Below are 16,411 nucleotides of genomic sequence, written 5' to 3'. Positions count from 1 at the left end.
ATGGATTTTTTAGTTCTTGAGGTTTAATAAGTGATTTTTTTCTGAAATTTATATTTTAATTTCCAAAAGGTGTCGACCATTAATTTTTTTTTAACTTTGTTGGACAGGGATCTCATTTTGGAAATTAAAATGTAAATTTTAAAGAGTAAAAAATTCACCTATTAATTATAAAGATTAAAATAAATAAATTTTGAAGACTAAAATGAATAAATTTTGAAATTATAAAGAAGTAATTAAACTTAGGAAAAAAATAAAGAAGAAAGTAACAAATATGAAATGTGATGTGAGAAAAAAATATATAAATACAAAGAAAAAATGGAATCAAAATGAAATGAAGGATAATAGAATGTATGCTTATAATTAACTTCATGTTAAAAAATAATTTCATGTGAGGAATTGGGTCTAAAGCTAGAACCATATTAATGCAAAAACTATAAAGTTTAGGGTTCTAGAACCTGATTATAATTTATAAATATACATAAAATTGGAATAAATATTTAATTAATCCTTGAAATTATCTTTATTTAAGAAGTAAATAATTAATTTAATTTCTGAAATTGTCACTTACCCTCATAAAAAAATATTCAACACTCAAAAAAAAAAATTATAACTTATCATCATTTTAGTCCTTAGATATAAAATTCTAAAAGAATCCCTAAAATTATAATTTCTGTTTGCACAGGTGGCACTACTACTAATATGCAGAATTACATTACTATATCGCACTGTGAGAACAAATTGCACGCTTCTTATTTCGGATTGTCTACCAAAATCATCCAATCAGCTGCTAAAGCTTCCTCTGACTTAAAATGTAAAAAACCAAACCTCTTAACCATCATCCTCAACAAGACGCATATACCAAATATATATTGTTACAGAATTATCTCTCAATCTACAATAAAGATACGGGATATATATATATATATATATATATATCATTCTAAAATAAAGATTACAGATATAGTCGGATTTTTTTCATATTCCATTAATATTGTAAAATGAAAATGGGTCATTTTTCTCTCCCTAAAAACGTTAAAATAAATGGAATAGAGGAAGTATTAATTATTTATTTTATTAAGGATATATTTTCCGACTTTAATAACTATTAGTCATTTTGATAGTTCAGCATCCGTCCATTTACGTTTAAGTATGTTTTTTTTATAACATGTATTCTTTTTTTAACATGATTTATTTCATATCTAAATATTAAACATAATTCAAATTATGAACTAATTTATTAAAGAACATAAATCATTATCACTTATATATGTTAATCATGTTAATCATTATTGATCAATTTTAATTATATTGTGAGTTAATTAATGTAATTCTTATTAAAATAAAGTTAATTTAATTCCTAATATTAGGGATCAAATCGACTTATGATGATTATTAAATTCAGAGAAAAAATTGATAATGATTGTTAACTTTAAAGACTAGATTAAATTGACAATCTTATTAAATTTAAAGGCCAAATTCATAATGATTATTAAATTTGAGGCCAAATTTAGAGGCCAATTTGTAAAGAACTAAATTGGCGGCTGGTGTCAATTTTAGAAACAATTAGAATAAAAATTGTGATAGTCAAATATTAAATTTATTATTTTATAACTTTAGAAATTAAATTAACTCATCCTTATAATTTTAGGATTTAATTTGATGCATTACTCAATTAAATAAAAATATATATCTACTAGATTCTAAAGTTGACGTGTAGTGTTAAGAGAATGTTCGATTTTCATTGGGCTTTGGTTTGATTTTGTTTTACTTTCATAGAAAAGGTGTTTAGGGGTTGTTGTAGAGGCATGCTCTTTCATTTTCTTGGCTTTTAGCAACCATGGTCATTAGCAATAAGATTTAGTGGAGCTAAGCGAGTGTTCGATCTTTCGTTTGGCTTTTGGTTTGATTTCAATTAGACAATCATCATGTGCTGGTCAACTTTCCATAAAAAAAGGTGTTTAGGGGCTTTGATTTCAATCGTCAATCATCATGTGCTGTTCTACTTTCCATAGAAAAGGTGTTTAGGGTTGGTTGTAGAGGTAAGCCCTTCCATCTAGCTTTATGCATGGCTTTTAGCTACCATATCATTAGCAATAAGGTTTTTTATTTTTGGGATTTAATTGACACTAACGAAATTGAACGCAAACATTGGCTAAATAGAAATTAAAAAAAAAAAGGGCTGGGTAGGCTTATATTTCTCTTAATTATCCTCTAATGTAATTTTTTTTTGAAAGGAAGGATACTTACTCTTTCCGTTTTTAATTATTAGATTTAAGTTTAAATTGATAGTGATTCATTTTTATAAGAATCAATTTATAATTTTTTTAGATTAAAAATATTCCTCATTAAAAAAGGAGAAAATGCATATAAATAATTAGAAGAAAAAAAATATTAATAACAAGAATAATTTTAAAAAATTATAAATTTTAGACAAATTTATTACTACCAACTAAATTAATCACTTTTTTTAATTTTGATGAATTAGGTAATTAAGAATTAGATAATCGAATCTTATATATATACATATATATGAACCAAAGAAATATATCATTTCATTCATAATCTGTGAAATAATATAAGATGATATATAATCAAATTTATGAGAGTTAACATAAAATTTTAAAGCCCTTACTAGATTATGTGCTGCAAAATTAACTTATTTCTTAACCAAACTGACCCTAGAATTTGAGACTTGCAATTGCTTGTGCCCTAGACGAATAAATTCATGTGTTGGGCGTCTATCCAAGACTAAGTTCTTGTTCTTTCTTACTCATTCTACCTATGTTGAAGACCCAAGAAATTATTATATTCATGCTCTTTTGCCTTTGACAATTTCAAAATATGAATCACATAATCTACTTATATAGTAAATTTGTCACCGACATTTAACAATTTTCAGCACTTTCACTTCCTCATTTCTTCAATATTCGATTTCTATTCTCTACTAAAATCTTCAACTATTTCAACGAAGCACTTCAATTCGATTTCAGGTTCCAACCTGAAACAAGCTCTTCGAAGAATCAAATTCACCCATCAAATACATCTTCCAACACTAGCTTGTAAACTTTACCAGTTGACACCAACACTACACTAGTCCGTATGCGTAAAGAATAGATTTTTCAACGAAACCTAAATAGAAGACATAATGCTCGGACACTTCTAGATGATTAACATATATCAAACTATTTTTTTCTTAGCCACCATGCTGCTTCATACCTTCTAGAGATGCTTTGTTCAAAACATCAAAGAGAAAAAGATGATTACTAGTCACATTTATCATGGAAAAGATGCATGAGAAACAAACCTCAAATTTATCGAAGTTTAACATCAAAATGCAATTTGGAAATAGCAGGATCCTGATCCTTCTTTTTTAATTTTCCTACTCTTTTATTGGTTTGCATCTAAGCTTCTTTTGTTAACGAGTAACTATACATAAAAAAAAAAAAAAAGTTTCTTCAGAAAACACACAAAAGACCTACTCTTGGCCTTGTGCTAGCCCAGCCCAATAAGACACGAAACAAAATTATTAAATTAGTTTGACCCAAACATAAATATGATTTTAATTATAAAATAAAAAAGCTGACAAAATTGGATTTTTGTAATTTTTCAATTAATAAGAAAAATAGCCATATCCTTCCTCTATTCTATTTTTTAAAAAAAGTATTTGGACTCAAATAAGACAAATCACTTAATAGTGACATAATTCTTTTTACAAAGTTTTAATACAACCTCATTACATATCCAAACTAGGCCATTGAGTAATTTAAAATTATTCTCAGCCAGTTAATCTATACGCTCAATGCTGAATAAAAAAAAAAAGAAAAGCTTTGAATAAAACAAATCTATATATACTCTGAACTCTCAATGGTCTTCCTCTTTGCATTATAAAATATAAGTATACACAAAAAAATAACTACTTTACCAAGAAAAAAGAGTACATTGCATGGTATTTAATAAGGGAAAGGCCCACCTTATCCAGAAATTAAGTGTGAATTAAGAAAAAAAATGAAAAAAAAGAAGAGGCTCTTGTTCTCTGCATATCTGGTTTGTAATCCGAAACAACACACCTTCAGCCACGGAATGGGGAGACATGACTTTGACAGCCGCGTTTTCTTGTTCTCTCGCCGCTGCTTCTCTCTCCGCCGCCGCCGGTTTCCGCCGGAATAAATGCTTCCCCTCCAAGTTTTTTCATTCCTCTTCCACGTGCATGCCCTCTTCCTTGCATGATCACCACTACCACTCTTTCTTATTGCGAGGTTTCATTACTTCTCTTCATATTTCTATACACAACAACAATTCAACGTCATCATAAACATAACTAGTTACAAAACATGCCATGTTTTTTCTTCTTATCTAGTTAACTTGGAGTGTAAAATATATTAAACTATAGTTGATCATTCATATAAATTTATTAAAAAGGTTGTGTTGATGATACTTTTTAGATTATTAGATCATGTATATAGTGAGAATTGTTATTTTGGGAATGGATAAAACTTAAATGCAGTTTCATTGGTACTTTTAGCGTGGTTCATCGATTAAAATTAGAGTTTTACCTCAGTAACCTATGCTCATCGAGGTGAAATTCTAATTTTGATTAGAGAACAACCTCAAAAGTGCTGATGAAATAACATCTAAGTTTTGTCATGTAAGAATTGTTCTTATTTATTATTACAAGACTAATAAATATTTATTATACAAAGGTACGTGGACGATGGAAATTAGTTTCATTCAATTACAATATTGATTATTCATACACGATTTTATGATGAATGCTTGGTAAGTGCGTGAGAATTTTATTAAATTTTATAGTGCAGTGAAGGCATATTCCCCTTAAAAACTGGTTTATAAGGGGGTGGTCTACCCAGCTATATAAGCACTTATCATATTCATGAATTACCCGATGTGGGATTATTCTTAACAAATTTAACAGTTAATTTATGAATTAGGTGCTGTTTGGATAAATTTATCCACAATTACTTATAAAAAGCCAAAACAAGAAGGTATGATGAATTGAATTTCTGAATAAGCTAAAATCAACTTATGCATTTAAGAAGCTCTTTTCATTTAACTTCTCGAAAAGTTAAGATACATAAATTGAATTTAGTTCATGAAGAAGTTTATCCAAGTAGAGTCTTTGTATATATATGTTATGTATTAAGATGTTTTGCAGTTGCCAATGATGCTGATAGGAGTGAAATGTCATCTGATACCGCAACCGAGGCATCGTATTCAGAAGCTGATAAGATGGTTGATGGTATGGACTTTGGTGAGCTTTGCAATGAGTTTGAGTGCATCAGCAGTCCCTTGGTTGAATCCACTGCAAGACAACTTGCACGCGATATACTTGAGCTAAGGGAGGAAAATCGAGCACTTGGAATCTTTGCTGTTTCCGTCTCATACAAGGTCTTGCTTTAATTCTTGTAGGAATGCTAGTAACACATTTTTTAACACTCTTTCCTGTTGGTTAAAATTCATTAAAAACTACAAAATCAGAGAGAGTCATTAAATAGGATGTTGGACCCACAAAGTTTTGTGATTTTAATAGATTTCAATCAATAAGAGGGATTATGTTCCTAGCATTTCTCTAATTTTCCATAGTCCATGACACACTACATGTTCTATATTTGATCAGTTCATCAGGAAACAAATATGATTCATTTCTTATAACAGCAGTTCCCCTTTGTAATAGAACAAGGCATAGCACTTTGTTTACTTCCTTGGATTTTTATGCAAATTCAGAGTCACATTATACTTAGGGGTAGCTATATGGCTAGTTGGCTAACCCAAAAGGTTTTGAAAACTTTGGAGTAGTTAAAATAATGCAAACTAATTCTTCAGGCACAGTTTCTGCTGAAAACTGAAATGCTTTATCTATGAAAAATGTAACATTTAATGTTATTAAGTGTTAACATGATTTTATTGTTTTTTGACATAAAAAAAATTCAGTACTCTTAAGACACTCATTAACAAAATTCTTAACATAAATACGTTTAACTATCTCAAAACTTCAATGATGTTATTCCTTTATTCTTAAGAATTGATATCATAGTTTAGTTATTCCAATAAATATTTTCAAGCTCTGCCACTCTTTTTATGTTATGTCTATGATACTGTTACCACGTTCAGGATCCTATTAGGAGTTTTACCGGTCGTGAAAAGTATAAAAGACGACTATGGGCAACCAGTGCACTAGACAACCCATCTGTGGTGAGTTTAATTTCTAGGTTCTTCTTAAGCAGCAATTAATCCATGAGGCATGGATATTCTGTTGTTCCTTCTCATCTTATAGCTTCCATTGTTTGATAAATGCTTCTTTTTTCTTTTTCTTTTTTTTAATTTGAGGTGCCGGAAATACGTAAGCTACATAATGTGTGGTGTCTATCTTTTGTTGAATAGCTTTAGAAAGAGAATAACTACATTGGATTGAATTTTTTGTTCAACTTTTCATTTATTTATTTATTAAGATGGACTCCTATCAGGTGACAAAGTGTGTAAAGGTGAGAAAGTACATTGATGTGAAATTAGTTATTGTTACTCTAGTAATCTTTTTTCCCACTTACTAATACTAAAGGATAAATTAGGGGGAAATTTTTATGTTGTATATATTGATATAATGAAATAAAATCATCTCTCCTAAATCTACAAATAGAAAGGAAGTGTAGAGTTTTTAAAAAAAAATTGTGTGGTGCCAGACTGTGCAGGAAATGGTGATGCTGTCAACCAGTGTTTTAAGTATCAGGTGGACAATAAGAGGGAAACCAAAATCTGTGTTAGGAGGAGATCTGATACTCAGAGTTACTTCCAAATTTACTCTTAACCAAATTAGTGGCCAAGTCATTGAGCATGAAGAATTCTGGGACTTATCAGCTTCATCTGCTAGTGCTCAGGCATTTTTCTGGACATCACGTGCTCTCTTTGCTGCTGTTGAATCTGTCAAAGATTTGGGTGACAATGCTAAGAATTTGAGTAGTAAAATTTCAACCAAAAAAGAGAACTTGGAGATGTATCCAGATCCTTCAGGCGATCCAACCAAGGTGAGTTCTTTTTCTTCTATAGATGAATCCTAAATGCCTGGCTTCAGTATCCTATGTTTTTTCATCTTGGGTGCTTTTGTTTTACTTAAGGAATGTATAGGTAAGCAAATTTTTAAATACTGAAGAAGAATTTATATTATAGGTACTTAAATGAATAAGTGTATTTTGACTTCAATAGGTATTTACAGGAGAAAGAAAATAAGAAAGTAGAATAAGTTAAGCGTCTCTCATAAGTTTAAATTAATTTATGCATAAGCTAATTTATAGAACTTTTCATCATTTAGATTCTTTCAAAACTGATTTTTAACTTACCATAAGTTAATTTTAACTTATGAGAAAAACTTAATTCATTTTATTTTCTTATTTTCTTCTCCTATAAATATTTATTGGAAAGTTTATCAAACCAGGCAAAGGCATAAAGCCACTTTCTTAAATTTGACCAAACGCACCTTCTTAATGAATCAATCAAGTTGTTCAAATCTCTCAGTTTATGCCATTGACTACCTTATCACAAGAATATGATGGTGTGAATGCCTTGCAAGAAAGATTACCATACACATGAAGATTGCTGTAGTACACAGGTCATTTTCTTTCAAGAGTTGTTGATTGTTTATGTGTGCTTTTATTCAGTTCTTCCAGAGGGACGACAGTTTTCAGCAGGATGTATACCAGATTGCACTACTCCTGGCAGTAATTTATTTGGTGGTACAATTCCTAAGGACAACTTTGTAAAGCCAGCCTGCCATTTTACCAACTGAACTTGTATGTCTTTGTTCTGCAAATATATTGTCATTATAAAGTGTGATTATCATCATTAGGTTGTTTAGTCGAAGTTACAAGTAAATATGTTCACATTTGTTAGTGTGCCAATAAAGTGAGAAGTTTGCTTCTTTTGATGCCACAACCACAAAAGACCATTCGATTATTGTGCTATAAAACAAGCTAACAAATATTCAGGAATCAAGATGTGTGTGATAGTTTGCTTAATAAAGATAAGTTTTACTTCTTGCTGGTGAAAGTCAAAACAACTCAAGATGAGATGACAACAAAAAAATAGGGAGAAAATCACTTAAGTTTTACAATTATCATTTTTTTCATCAGTAATTAATATATGATTACGCTATTTTAAAATGTGATTACATATACAAAATTCATGTTTTCCTTTTAAGAGGGTGATAATGATTTACTAAGCAAAAAAAATATGGAAATGATTGATATGACATGTTTATATGAAGCTATTTTTTTAAAACAATTTTCATCGTCATAAAAAATGATATCGCATCCATTAGAATATTTTGCCTTCCCTATTTGGAAAATTGTACAAGGAGGTAATTGAAAAGAACTTTGAAAAGTCTCCCCTATCTAACACGACGATAAATAATTAATTTATTCGCATCAAGCTCACCATTCAAGGAATTATGTTACAACAAAATAAATTAAATGCCATCTCTCGATACAATAATATCATTCAGTTAAGTGCTTAGCATGGTAATAAGCAACACAAAGAACGTTAATATTTTTCCAATTAGCACAGTAGAAGCTGAAGAAAGATCCTGTGCACCCCTTGTATATACAGTTCCAGTCTTGTTATCCTTCAGTTTGATGCTGGAAGAGCCTAAAGAATCAAGAAGACAATGCTTAGGTCATCGTAGTACATGTCAGTATCAACAAATTTAACTATAAATTAAAAGCCAATAGCCATAAATGAAAGTAGCAAATGAGTTGTATGGTCCAAGATCACCTGGTATTGAACAATTTTCATGTGACATGTTATTATCTTTTTTTCTCTTTAAAATTGAAAAATGTGGATACATATCATGTGAAAATTAAGTGGGACTGCTTTGGCACTAGACCATGTAATAATTTTTCGGGGATAGAGACATCAAAAGCAGGAAATTGATGGAATATGATTGTTATTGGGGAGTATTAAAAGAAACAAATCTCAGGTGATATGATTGGAACAACCTTTGTAAATTTATCATAAAAATAAGAGGGTACTCACAATTGTAATCAGTCCATCCAATGCTCATATTGTCAAGATCATATATGAATAATTTGTTTGTCAGCACCAAATCTGCAGTTGGAAATAATTTCAAGTAAATAAATGATAGTTATCCAATGGTACTAATGTCCAAAATGATCATAAGTTGTACATTTAAACTACCATCAGCCAGGTACAAGGTAAGTACAAACATAACAATAGCAATATTGAAGTTTTTAATTTAACAAGAATAGCTAACATATAACAGAAACAGACTCTAGAGCTTACAGAATGTACAAGTTCTTATTTTATAAGAAGGACTAAATAAATAAATCATGCCTTCTACCAAATTATACCAAGAAGTCAATAGATTAAATTATAAGTGAAGTTTTATTCTAAACTTCACCTCCGAGAAGAATTAGGTCCTTTCCATCCTTAGTTTGTGCCGTACTTTTTTGCCAGCCAATACACCACATGTCTTCCTAGACGACAATGACAATAAAATAATATCAAGAAATAGCACTATTGAACGCCTGAAACAAATTTATCGAAATTGAATTTTTCTGAACAAAAAATGGCATACATTTTAAAAAAACAATTGCATTGTAAAATTCTCCAGAAGACAACTTAAATTATTGTTGTAGTCAACAGTGTAGTGAAGATAAATAAACAGACTTTAACTTTCAATTCCACAATGTACAAAACACCCAGTAAATTTCCAAGAGGGAGAAATCAATTTAGGCAACAAGTTAAACTTAATAGTATAGTTTTCATATGAAAATAAACTTGTATAGTGTTTGAGTGATGGAGCATCTAGCAGTCACAAAGCTTATCAAATCAGAATGTATGCACATATAAAACCACTAATCAATCAAAGAGGGTGTGATCCAGTCGATCAGTCTGGGTCACTTTCATTTTTATTATTTTCTTATTTTTTAAATACTCCTTGTACAATCTGTCACGTACAGCCTCACCTTTTTTGTGCCTGTGATTTGACTGCTGTCAGCCTTTTTTACCTGCAATTCTCTCATGTGAAACTCACCATTAACTAATCTTTTATTATCAAAATAAAAGTTTAAATATTTTTTAGTTACTATAATTTAATATTTTTTATTTTTGTCTTTTCAAAATAAAATTTTGTTTTATTTCTTTTAAAATATGTTTGTTTTGTTTTTTTTCTTCAAAGCGGTTTAAACAGTAAAAAAGTATTATTTAAAACGTTTTAAAGACAAAAAATAAAACAAATTTATTTTAAAAAGACAAAAAAAATATAAAGATAAAAATATTAAATTATAGGAAAAAAAATGTATCTAAGTCTAAAAATTAACTCAAGCAAGGAATGAAGTATGGATCTAACTTCTCCTTAAAAAATACCTAACCATTGAGCTACTCTATTCATTTGCTAAATGTATACGAAAACTATTAATATTTTGAAAACTAAATACAAATAAAAATCACCATTTGGCATAAATACATAATAAACATTAGCGGACAAAACTAGCATTTTGGGTTATTATATTAAATATGTAAAATATCATAATAAAAATATCTATTATATTTATTATATAAAAAGTATCTATATATATAATTTTGATCTTTCAATATATAAATAAATATGAATAATAAATAAAATAATATTAATATAGATTTGAACTTAAATAATGAGCTTGTGAAATTATATTAATTTGTGATGTATTTATTTTTTGGCTTTGTCTTTGACAGATCGATCACCAGTTCGATATGTAAAACTATGCTTAATAGTATAGTTTTCATATGAAAAAAAAAATTGTATATTTTTTGACTGGTTGAGCCTCTAGCAGTCACAAAGGTTATAAATCAGAACTGTGTAAATATAAAATCATAAATCAAGTTTCCACTCACTTTAAACGGGAATAGGTAATCGTGAGGATAAGCTGTCAGAGTAAGCCCCTCCTCAAAGGTAAACTTGACAGTTGGAAATGCATCATCAAGACTGCAAAAATTCAACGGTCAACAAGTTAAGAGCTGCATATGCAAGAAAATAAAAGTGAACTCATTGTCTTCTTGAACTGATGCAACTTAATTCGCTGAAAGAATATATACTATGTATATCACAATATCATTTGAACAATTTGAGCCCATTAATATTTCTGCATGTATGAGACTATCTTGTTCAAGGGTGACTAATTCGTGGAACTATTACATCTATCATTTAGGGGAAGCAACTCTTCTCAAAATCTCAAAAGGTGCTGAGTTCACCATTTTTGTTCAATAAGATAATAAGATACCAAGGTATAAAATTCTTAGTACATATGGATGGAATTTATATATTTTTTATTTCGTACCCCATTGTCCAAAGGTATGGGGGAAGGATGTTATACGCAGCCTTACCCTTGCATATGCAAAGAGGCTGTTTTCGGATTCGAACCCATGACCAACAAGTCACCAAGGCACAACTTTACCGCTACACCAGGGCTCGCCCTCACATATGGATGGAATATATATATATATATATATATATATCTCTTTTAGTCAAGTTGAACAATCATACAAGAGATTATTTGTTGAATCATTCAACCAACTCAACAGCTGCTTTTCTAAACAAAGTAAAAAAGGACAAAGTAATACAAAAACCCAACAGAAAATGAAAAGGAACAAGAAAGGTCATCTCAGAGTATTATTTGAAGAACATGCCTACAATGCATCCTTGGCTATTAAATAATCCATATAATACCATCAGATTCATTCACTTCATCAAGAATCTAATCAGTAATTTTGAAGTCAATGAATCGATTATGTCAAAGCTGTCACTGCTAAAGTTAAAAAAAAAATAATACAAAAACAAAGTTGCTTTCTTTTGTCACAATCATTCCCCCCTTGCATAATCCAGAATATTTGATTACTGATATCATCAAAACAGTGATAGCTAGATATTTTTTAAGATAAATTTAAATGACAATCTGGCATTACCATACCCTATGGATTAAACAACCAAGAAAATAAACCTTAGTATCTCCCACAAATTATATTAATACGGTGTATATGTCAATTAAACAATGACAAATCAAACAAAAGGAGCACCGCACCTAAATACGGGAAAATGATGCTTATTTCAAAAGAAAAGAGAAGCGCAAAACTCCCCCTCTATATGAAGTGAAATAAAGTCGGAAAGATAAGTATCATACCTTTTTTCATCGGAATAATGGAAACAAGTAAACTGATCCTCAACAAGATATAATTCCATTCCACTCCTCTGAGCCAAAGTCTATCACAAAGAATAATCATGAGAATTCAGGTGGAAAAAATTGATTTACTTAACTCTTAAAATTACTCTTACCTTCTCCAATAGCTGGTCATAAATTGAGACTGGAAGATAAGCCAAGGTTGTACCACTATCTATTATTGTTCCCCTCCCACTTGTAGAATCAAATATATCCGTGGGGAGCTGTATAGGGTCCCCAGCAACCTCTATGTCCTTCAAAACCACATTGTAGTGTGCCCTGAAATAGTCAGGAGACTACAGTTATGACATAATTCCATTGCCAAAACCTAAACTTGTTATGAAGTACACTAGAATAATCTAATATAACATCTGTAAGAGAATATGCCAGAGCTCTTATGCTGAAAGTTTTATTGCTTATATCAGAGATTGCGCAGTGAGTCTACCTTCATAAAAGATGACGGCCCTACAAGAATAGAAGATGCAACAAGAAATCTCTATTCAATTGTCTATGGGATCCATTGGCCCCTCAAGTGGACTATAGAAAACAAAAGGATTTGTATATATAAATAGTAAATACTAGAGACAGAAATAGAGCTGAAATTTCATATATACAATTTTTTCTTATAGTAACCATAAAGAAATATTTTTACAATTTTAAATCTTAAATAATTCAAAACAAGACCTTAAACAGGTGTAAAAAGAAAATAAAACCCCTGAGAAGGTTGATTTCCTGACACATCTACAGTAATGACATTGAGGTGAAGCAATATACAAATAAAAACCCATTACAGATTATTTGTGCTCAAGTTATATATCTCACATTTACAGTGTTTTCATTGTCTGATAAATTTTATACCACAATCATAAGGCCTTTGCTAAGTTTGACTAGACAATAAAAAATTCCTAAGTCAATACAAGTCTTCAGAAAAATTACATTTATGAAACTTAATATATGCTTCTCTGGAAGTTAAACGGCAGTGAGGGTCATCATTAAATAGATACACCACCAATCCATCAAATTACTATCATCAAACAACAAAACAAACCAAATACATTTACAGGAAATAACATGGCATGGAAACAAAAAAGCTAAGATGATTCAGTACATACATTCTTGGTACCAATGGAGTTGTCTTAACTTTTGGCTGCACCACTTCCCCTATGGCAAATATTCCTCCTCCATTAACGGTGTCAAGGCAGTGCGAAAATACCCTTTTCACCTTTCCAGCTGCAGCAAGCTGGGAAAGCACAGAAGAATTTGCTTGTCCAAAACCAATTATTCCATCAAGGGATGTATCAGTGGTTGAACTCAATGTCCCAGATTGTTTAGAACCACACCTATCAGCAAGAGAATACTCAGGAAAACATAAAAGCCAAATACAATGGATCTAGGGAAGGGTAACCATGACCTTTGGCTCACATGGCGACAAGTGAAAACTCCTGCCGTTTCGCTTGCACCGACCCAAAAATAAATAAGTAAACTTAAGACACTACTCAAGATTCCCCAAGGAAAATCTGGTAGAAACAGACAAATGATTATAAGGGAAAGTATCTTTGTATAGAACAAAACAATTAACTGCGTTTTACAGCAGAGAAGATCCTATTGGGGCCTGCAATATTTGACAATACGTGCCAATGAGCTTGGAGCTCAATTGGCATTGGCACAGGTCTTTAAGGTCAGGATGTGGTGACGTCAAAGGTTCAATTACTTGCCAAGTCATCTATCTACTTCCCCTAATCAACTGTGTGTGTTTAATGTGAAGAGTTATAAATTACACTCACCCAAAAATCACACTGGTATTATCAGGTACAGTACGGAGATCACCAACAACTCGGTCAAATGTAAGATCATCCTTAATATAGGACCCAGAGGTCGTACTTCCATCTCCATAAGTTATGCTGTACGGGCAGGACATGTCTTTTTTGCATCCAGAAATTGGACCATCATATGTGGAAGTGCAAAATTCATCGTCACAAGGAACCACCTTTGAAGTTTTTGATGAGTTAGGGTCATAGAGGGTCAACTCCATCTGCAACGTTACAATAATATAGTAAAACCTAAATAAGCAATATGAATTCTACTATGTCAGGCATGACTCAAATGTCATATACATAGGGACTGCTCCAATACCCTTGTTTCTTCCCTCCCTCATTCACACATTCAGCTTATCAGAATCATTGGATGAAGATCAAACGACTCAATATTTTATCTCAACAAATTCAACTTAAAATGTGCACCGTCATCCAACGGTTCTGATCCATGAATGAGTGAATGTGTGAATGCAGGGAATCCATTTCTCTCATCCAAGATGCCGATACCTAGGGAAAAACAAAATAAACAGGTACTATACTAGGTACTATACTATACTAGTATACTACCATAGCAACTCTCAATATACTTATATTTCAACCAAATGGCATGAATGTTTAAGCAGTGGACACATACCCCAAGACCACTTTTCTTGGGACATGTTGTGCAGCCAACACAATTCACCCACAGAGTGTCACTTCCTGTATCAACTTGCACATAGTAGTCATTTGGGCCAAGCCCAATTTTGGTATAATACAGCCTGAACAAATGGAATAATAATAAACAACATCAAAAAAAAGGTGACAGGCTTCAAATCATGCAAGGCAGAAATGAGAAAATACACATAATTTTTTTTATTGGCAAATGTTGATTAATTATTAGTATAGTTAGTTTTTGTTATTTCCTTGTTTCTTAAGGACTCAAGCAACCTTATATATCCCCTAAACAAGAATTGAAGTGCATGCGAAAGAACAAAATGAAAAGAGAAAGGAAGAGGAAGAAGCAAAACCAACCCAGTTGAAGTAGGACGGCCATTGCCACCGAGAGCGAGATCAACGACCGAGAGAAATCTACCTCGGCGACCAGCATCATGAGCTTTGATAGCAGCGAGGTTTTCAGCGGGACCTTTGAATTTGCGCACAACGGGGAACACCATATTCGCATTGGCGTGGCAACAAAGTTGCACAACAACGAACAAGCTCACAACAAGACGTACCAATCTTTCTCTGAGATCCATCTCGGGATGGTAGAGCGAGCTAGCTTCGAGAGAAAGCAAAAATGAAGAAGAAACAACGCAGAAACACTAATTGAAAAACATTGCCGACCCAGATAGCAATAAGGGTCGGTGAATGAGAACAGAGAAGAGGGAAAGGGGAAGAAACAAACAAACACAAAAGTAAATCGAAGCCGTTTTGTAAAACAAAGACGTTTGAGAGAGAAAAGAGGAATTTTTCGCGGTTTCAACGGCAAACGGCACGTCTTTGTACAATGTAGTATTTTAAACATTAATAAAAATGGCTTAACCATAAATAAACAACGTTGTTTTGTTGTTGTAAATTGTAACGTTGTCTTTGTTTCTCTCTCTTTTTATTTTTTGTCCTTTGCTTGCTTCGTTCAGTTTTTTTCCTTGTTTTTTGCTTTGCAATGTGCATAGCATGAATCCAATTTTCCGCTTCACATTTTTTCTTCCAACACGCGCCACTGATTACACTTTGCCACCTAGCCACCCCAGTTTTGGCAACATCACATGCATTGTTATATTTTGATTTTCTTTAGTCTGCACTATTTGTTTTCCTATTAAGATTAGATTTGGTATCATGTTTTCTTAAAATTGTCGTTGATTTGATTTTATAACTTTAATCATTGAGAATTATCGAATAAAACTTCAACTTTATCATAGTCGTCGTATCAAAAATATTTTGAACAGTTTAAAATCTAGAAAAAATTAATAAGATAAGTGATAATGTAATTTTAATTTTAATTTTTTTTAAATAGTTTATAATAATATTTATTTTTTATAATTATTAATTATATAACTATTTAGTATATTACATTTAATAAATGTATTAAAATATTCAGTTTTAATAATGATTAAGTTTACAATTATTTAGTATATTTAATATGTATATAAATAATTTATGCATAAATATATTATTTCACTTCTTAATAATCTATATTATGCTATATATTTGAGCCATTTAAAATATAGAGAAAGTTGGTAAGATAAGCCTTAAAATTTTATTTTAAAAATAATAATTTTCCTTATAATATATATTTTTTAATAATTAATAATTTTATAATTGTTTGTTATAATAAATTTAATATATTATTTTTTTACAACAAAATTTAATATATGCATTGGAATATTTACTTTTAATAATTAT

The 16,411-nt window shown here is 30.7% G+C and overlaps 2 protein-coding genes across 5 annotated transcripts; one reads left to right on the top strand and one right to left on the bottom strand.

Moving 5' to 3' along the window:
- The first annotated feature begins 4,035 nt into the window (after positions 1–4,035).
- On the top strand, positions 4,036–7,998 carry LOC100780920 (uncharacterized). Its single transcript, NM_001255428.3, has 5 exons — positions 4,036–4,256; positions 5,171–5,403; positions 6,127–6,207; positions 6,693–7,034; positions 7,665–7,998. Exons 1-5 carry the CDS (start codon positions 4,091–4,093, stop codon positions 7,764–7,766), a joined length of 924 nt encoding a protein of 307 aa, NP_001242357.2. The 5' UTR covers positions 4,036–4,090; the 3' UTR covers positions 7,767–7,998.
- Positions 7,999–8,397: 399 nt separating this feature from the next.
- Positions 8,398–15,506, bottom strand: LOC100779846 (aspartic proteinase 36). 4 transcript variants are annotated; one of them, XM_006587738.3, is made up of 11 exons: positions 15,041–15,505; positions 14,664–14,787; positions 14,000–14,247; positions 13,328–13,555; positions 12,332–12,494; positions 12,180–12,259; positions 10,897–10,987; positions 9,990–10,031; positions 9,422–9,497; positions 9,037–9,108; positions 8,398–8,649 (listed from the first exon to the last, which is right to left on the bottom strand). In XM_006587738.3, exons 1-11 carry the CDS (start codon positions 15,262–15,264, stop codon positions 8,507–8,509), a joined length of 1,491 nt encoding a protein of 496 aa, XP_006587801.1. In that variant the 5' UTR covers positions 15,265–15,505; the 3' UTR covers positions 8,398–8,506. The 4 variants fall into 4 exon arrangements, with proteins under 4 accessions (XP_006587801.1, XP_003534506.1, XP_040861094.1 ...); XM_003534458.5 differs by lacking the exon at positions 9,990–10,031 and having other exon boundaries at positions 15,041–15,504; XM_041005160.1 differs by lacking the exon at positions 8,398–8,649 and having other exon boundaries at positions 9,033–9,108; positions 9,422–9,493; positions 15,041–15,506.
- Positions 15,507–16,411: the final 905 nt, after the last annotated feature.

Source organism: Glycine max, chromosome 9 (assembly GCF_000004515.6).
Source record: "Glycine max cultivar Williams 82 chromosome 9, Glycine_max_v4.0, whole genome shotgun sequence".
Classification (NCBI taxonomy): domain Eukaryota; kingdom Viridiplantae; phylum Streptophyta; class Magnoliopsida; order Fabales; family Fabaceae; genus Glycine; species Glycine max.
The sequence above is the reverse complement of the archived record's forward strand: the minus strand, read 5'-3'. Positions and strand labels throughout refer to the sequence as shown.

Coding starts and splice junctions, on each gene's coding strand:
- LOC100780920 (NM_001255428.3), top strand. CDS start 4,091: ATGACTTTGACAGCCGCGTTTTCTTGTTCTCTCGCCGCTGCTTCTCTC. Junction 5,404..6,126: donor CTGTTTCCGTCTCATACAAG/GTCTTGCTTTAA, acceptor TACCACGTTCAG/GATCCTATTAGGAGTTTTAC. Junction 6,208..6,692: donor CACTAGACAACCCATCTGTG/GTGAGTTTAATT, acceptor GTGTGGTGCCAG/ACTGTGCAGGAAATGGTGAT.
- LOC100779846 (XM_006587738.3), bottom strand. CDS start 15,264: ATGGATCTCAGAGAAAGATTGGTACGTCTTGTTGTGAGCTTGTTCGTT. Junction 14,788..15,040: donor GGCCGTCCTACTTCAACTGG/GTTGGTTTTGCT, acceptor CCATTTGTTCAG/GCTGTATTATACCAAAATTG. Junction 10,988..12,179: donor CATTATTCCGATGAAAAAAG/GTATGATACTTA, acceptor GAATTTTTGCAG/TCTTGATGATGCATTTCCAA.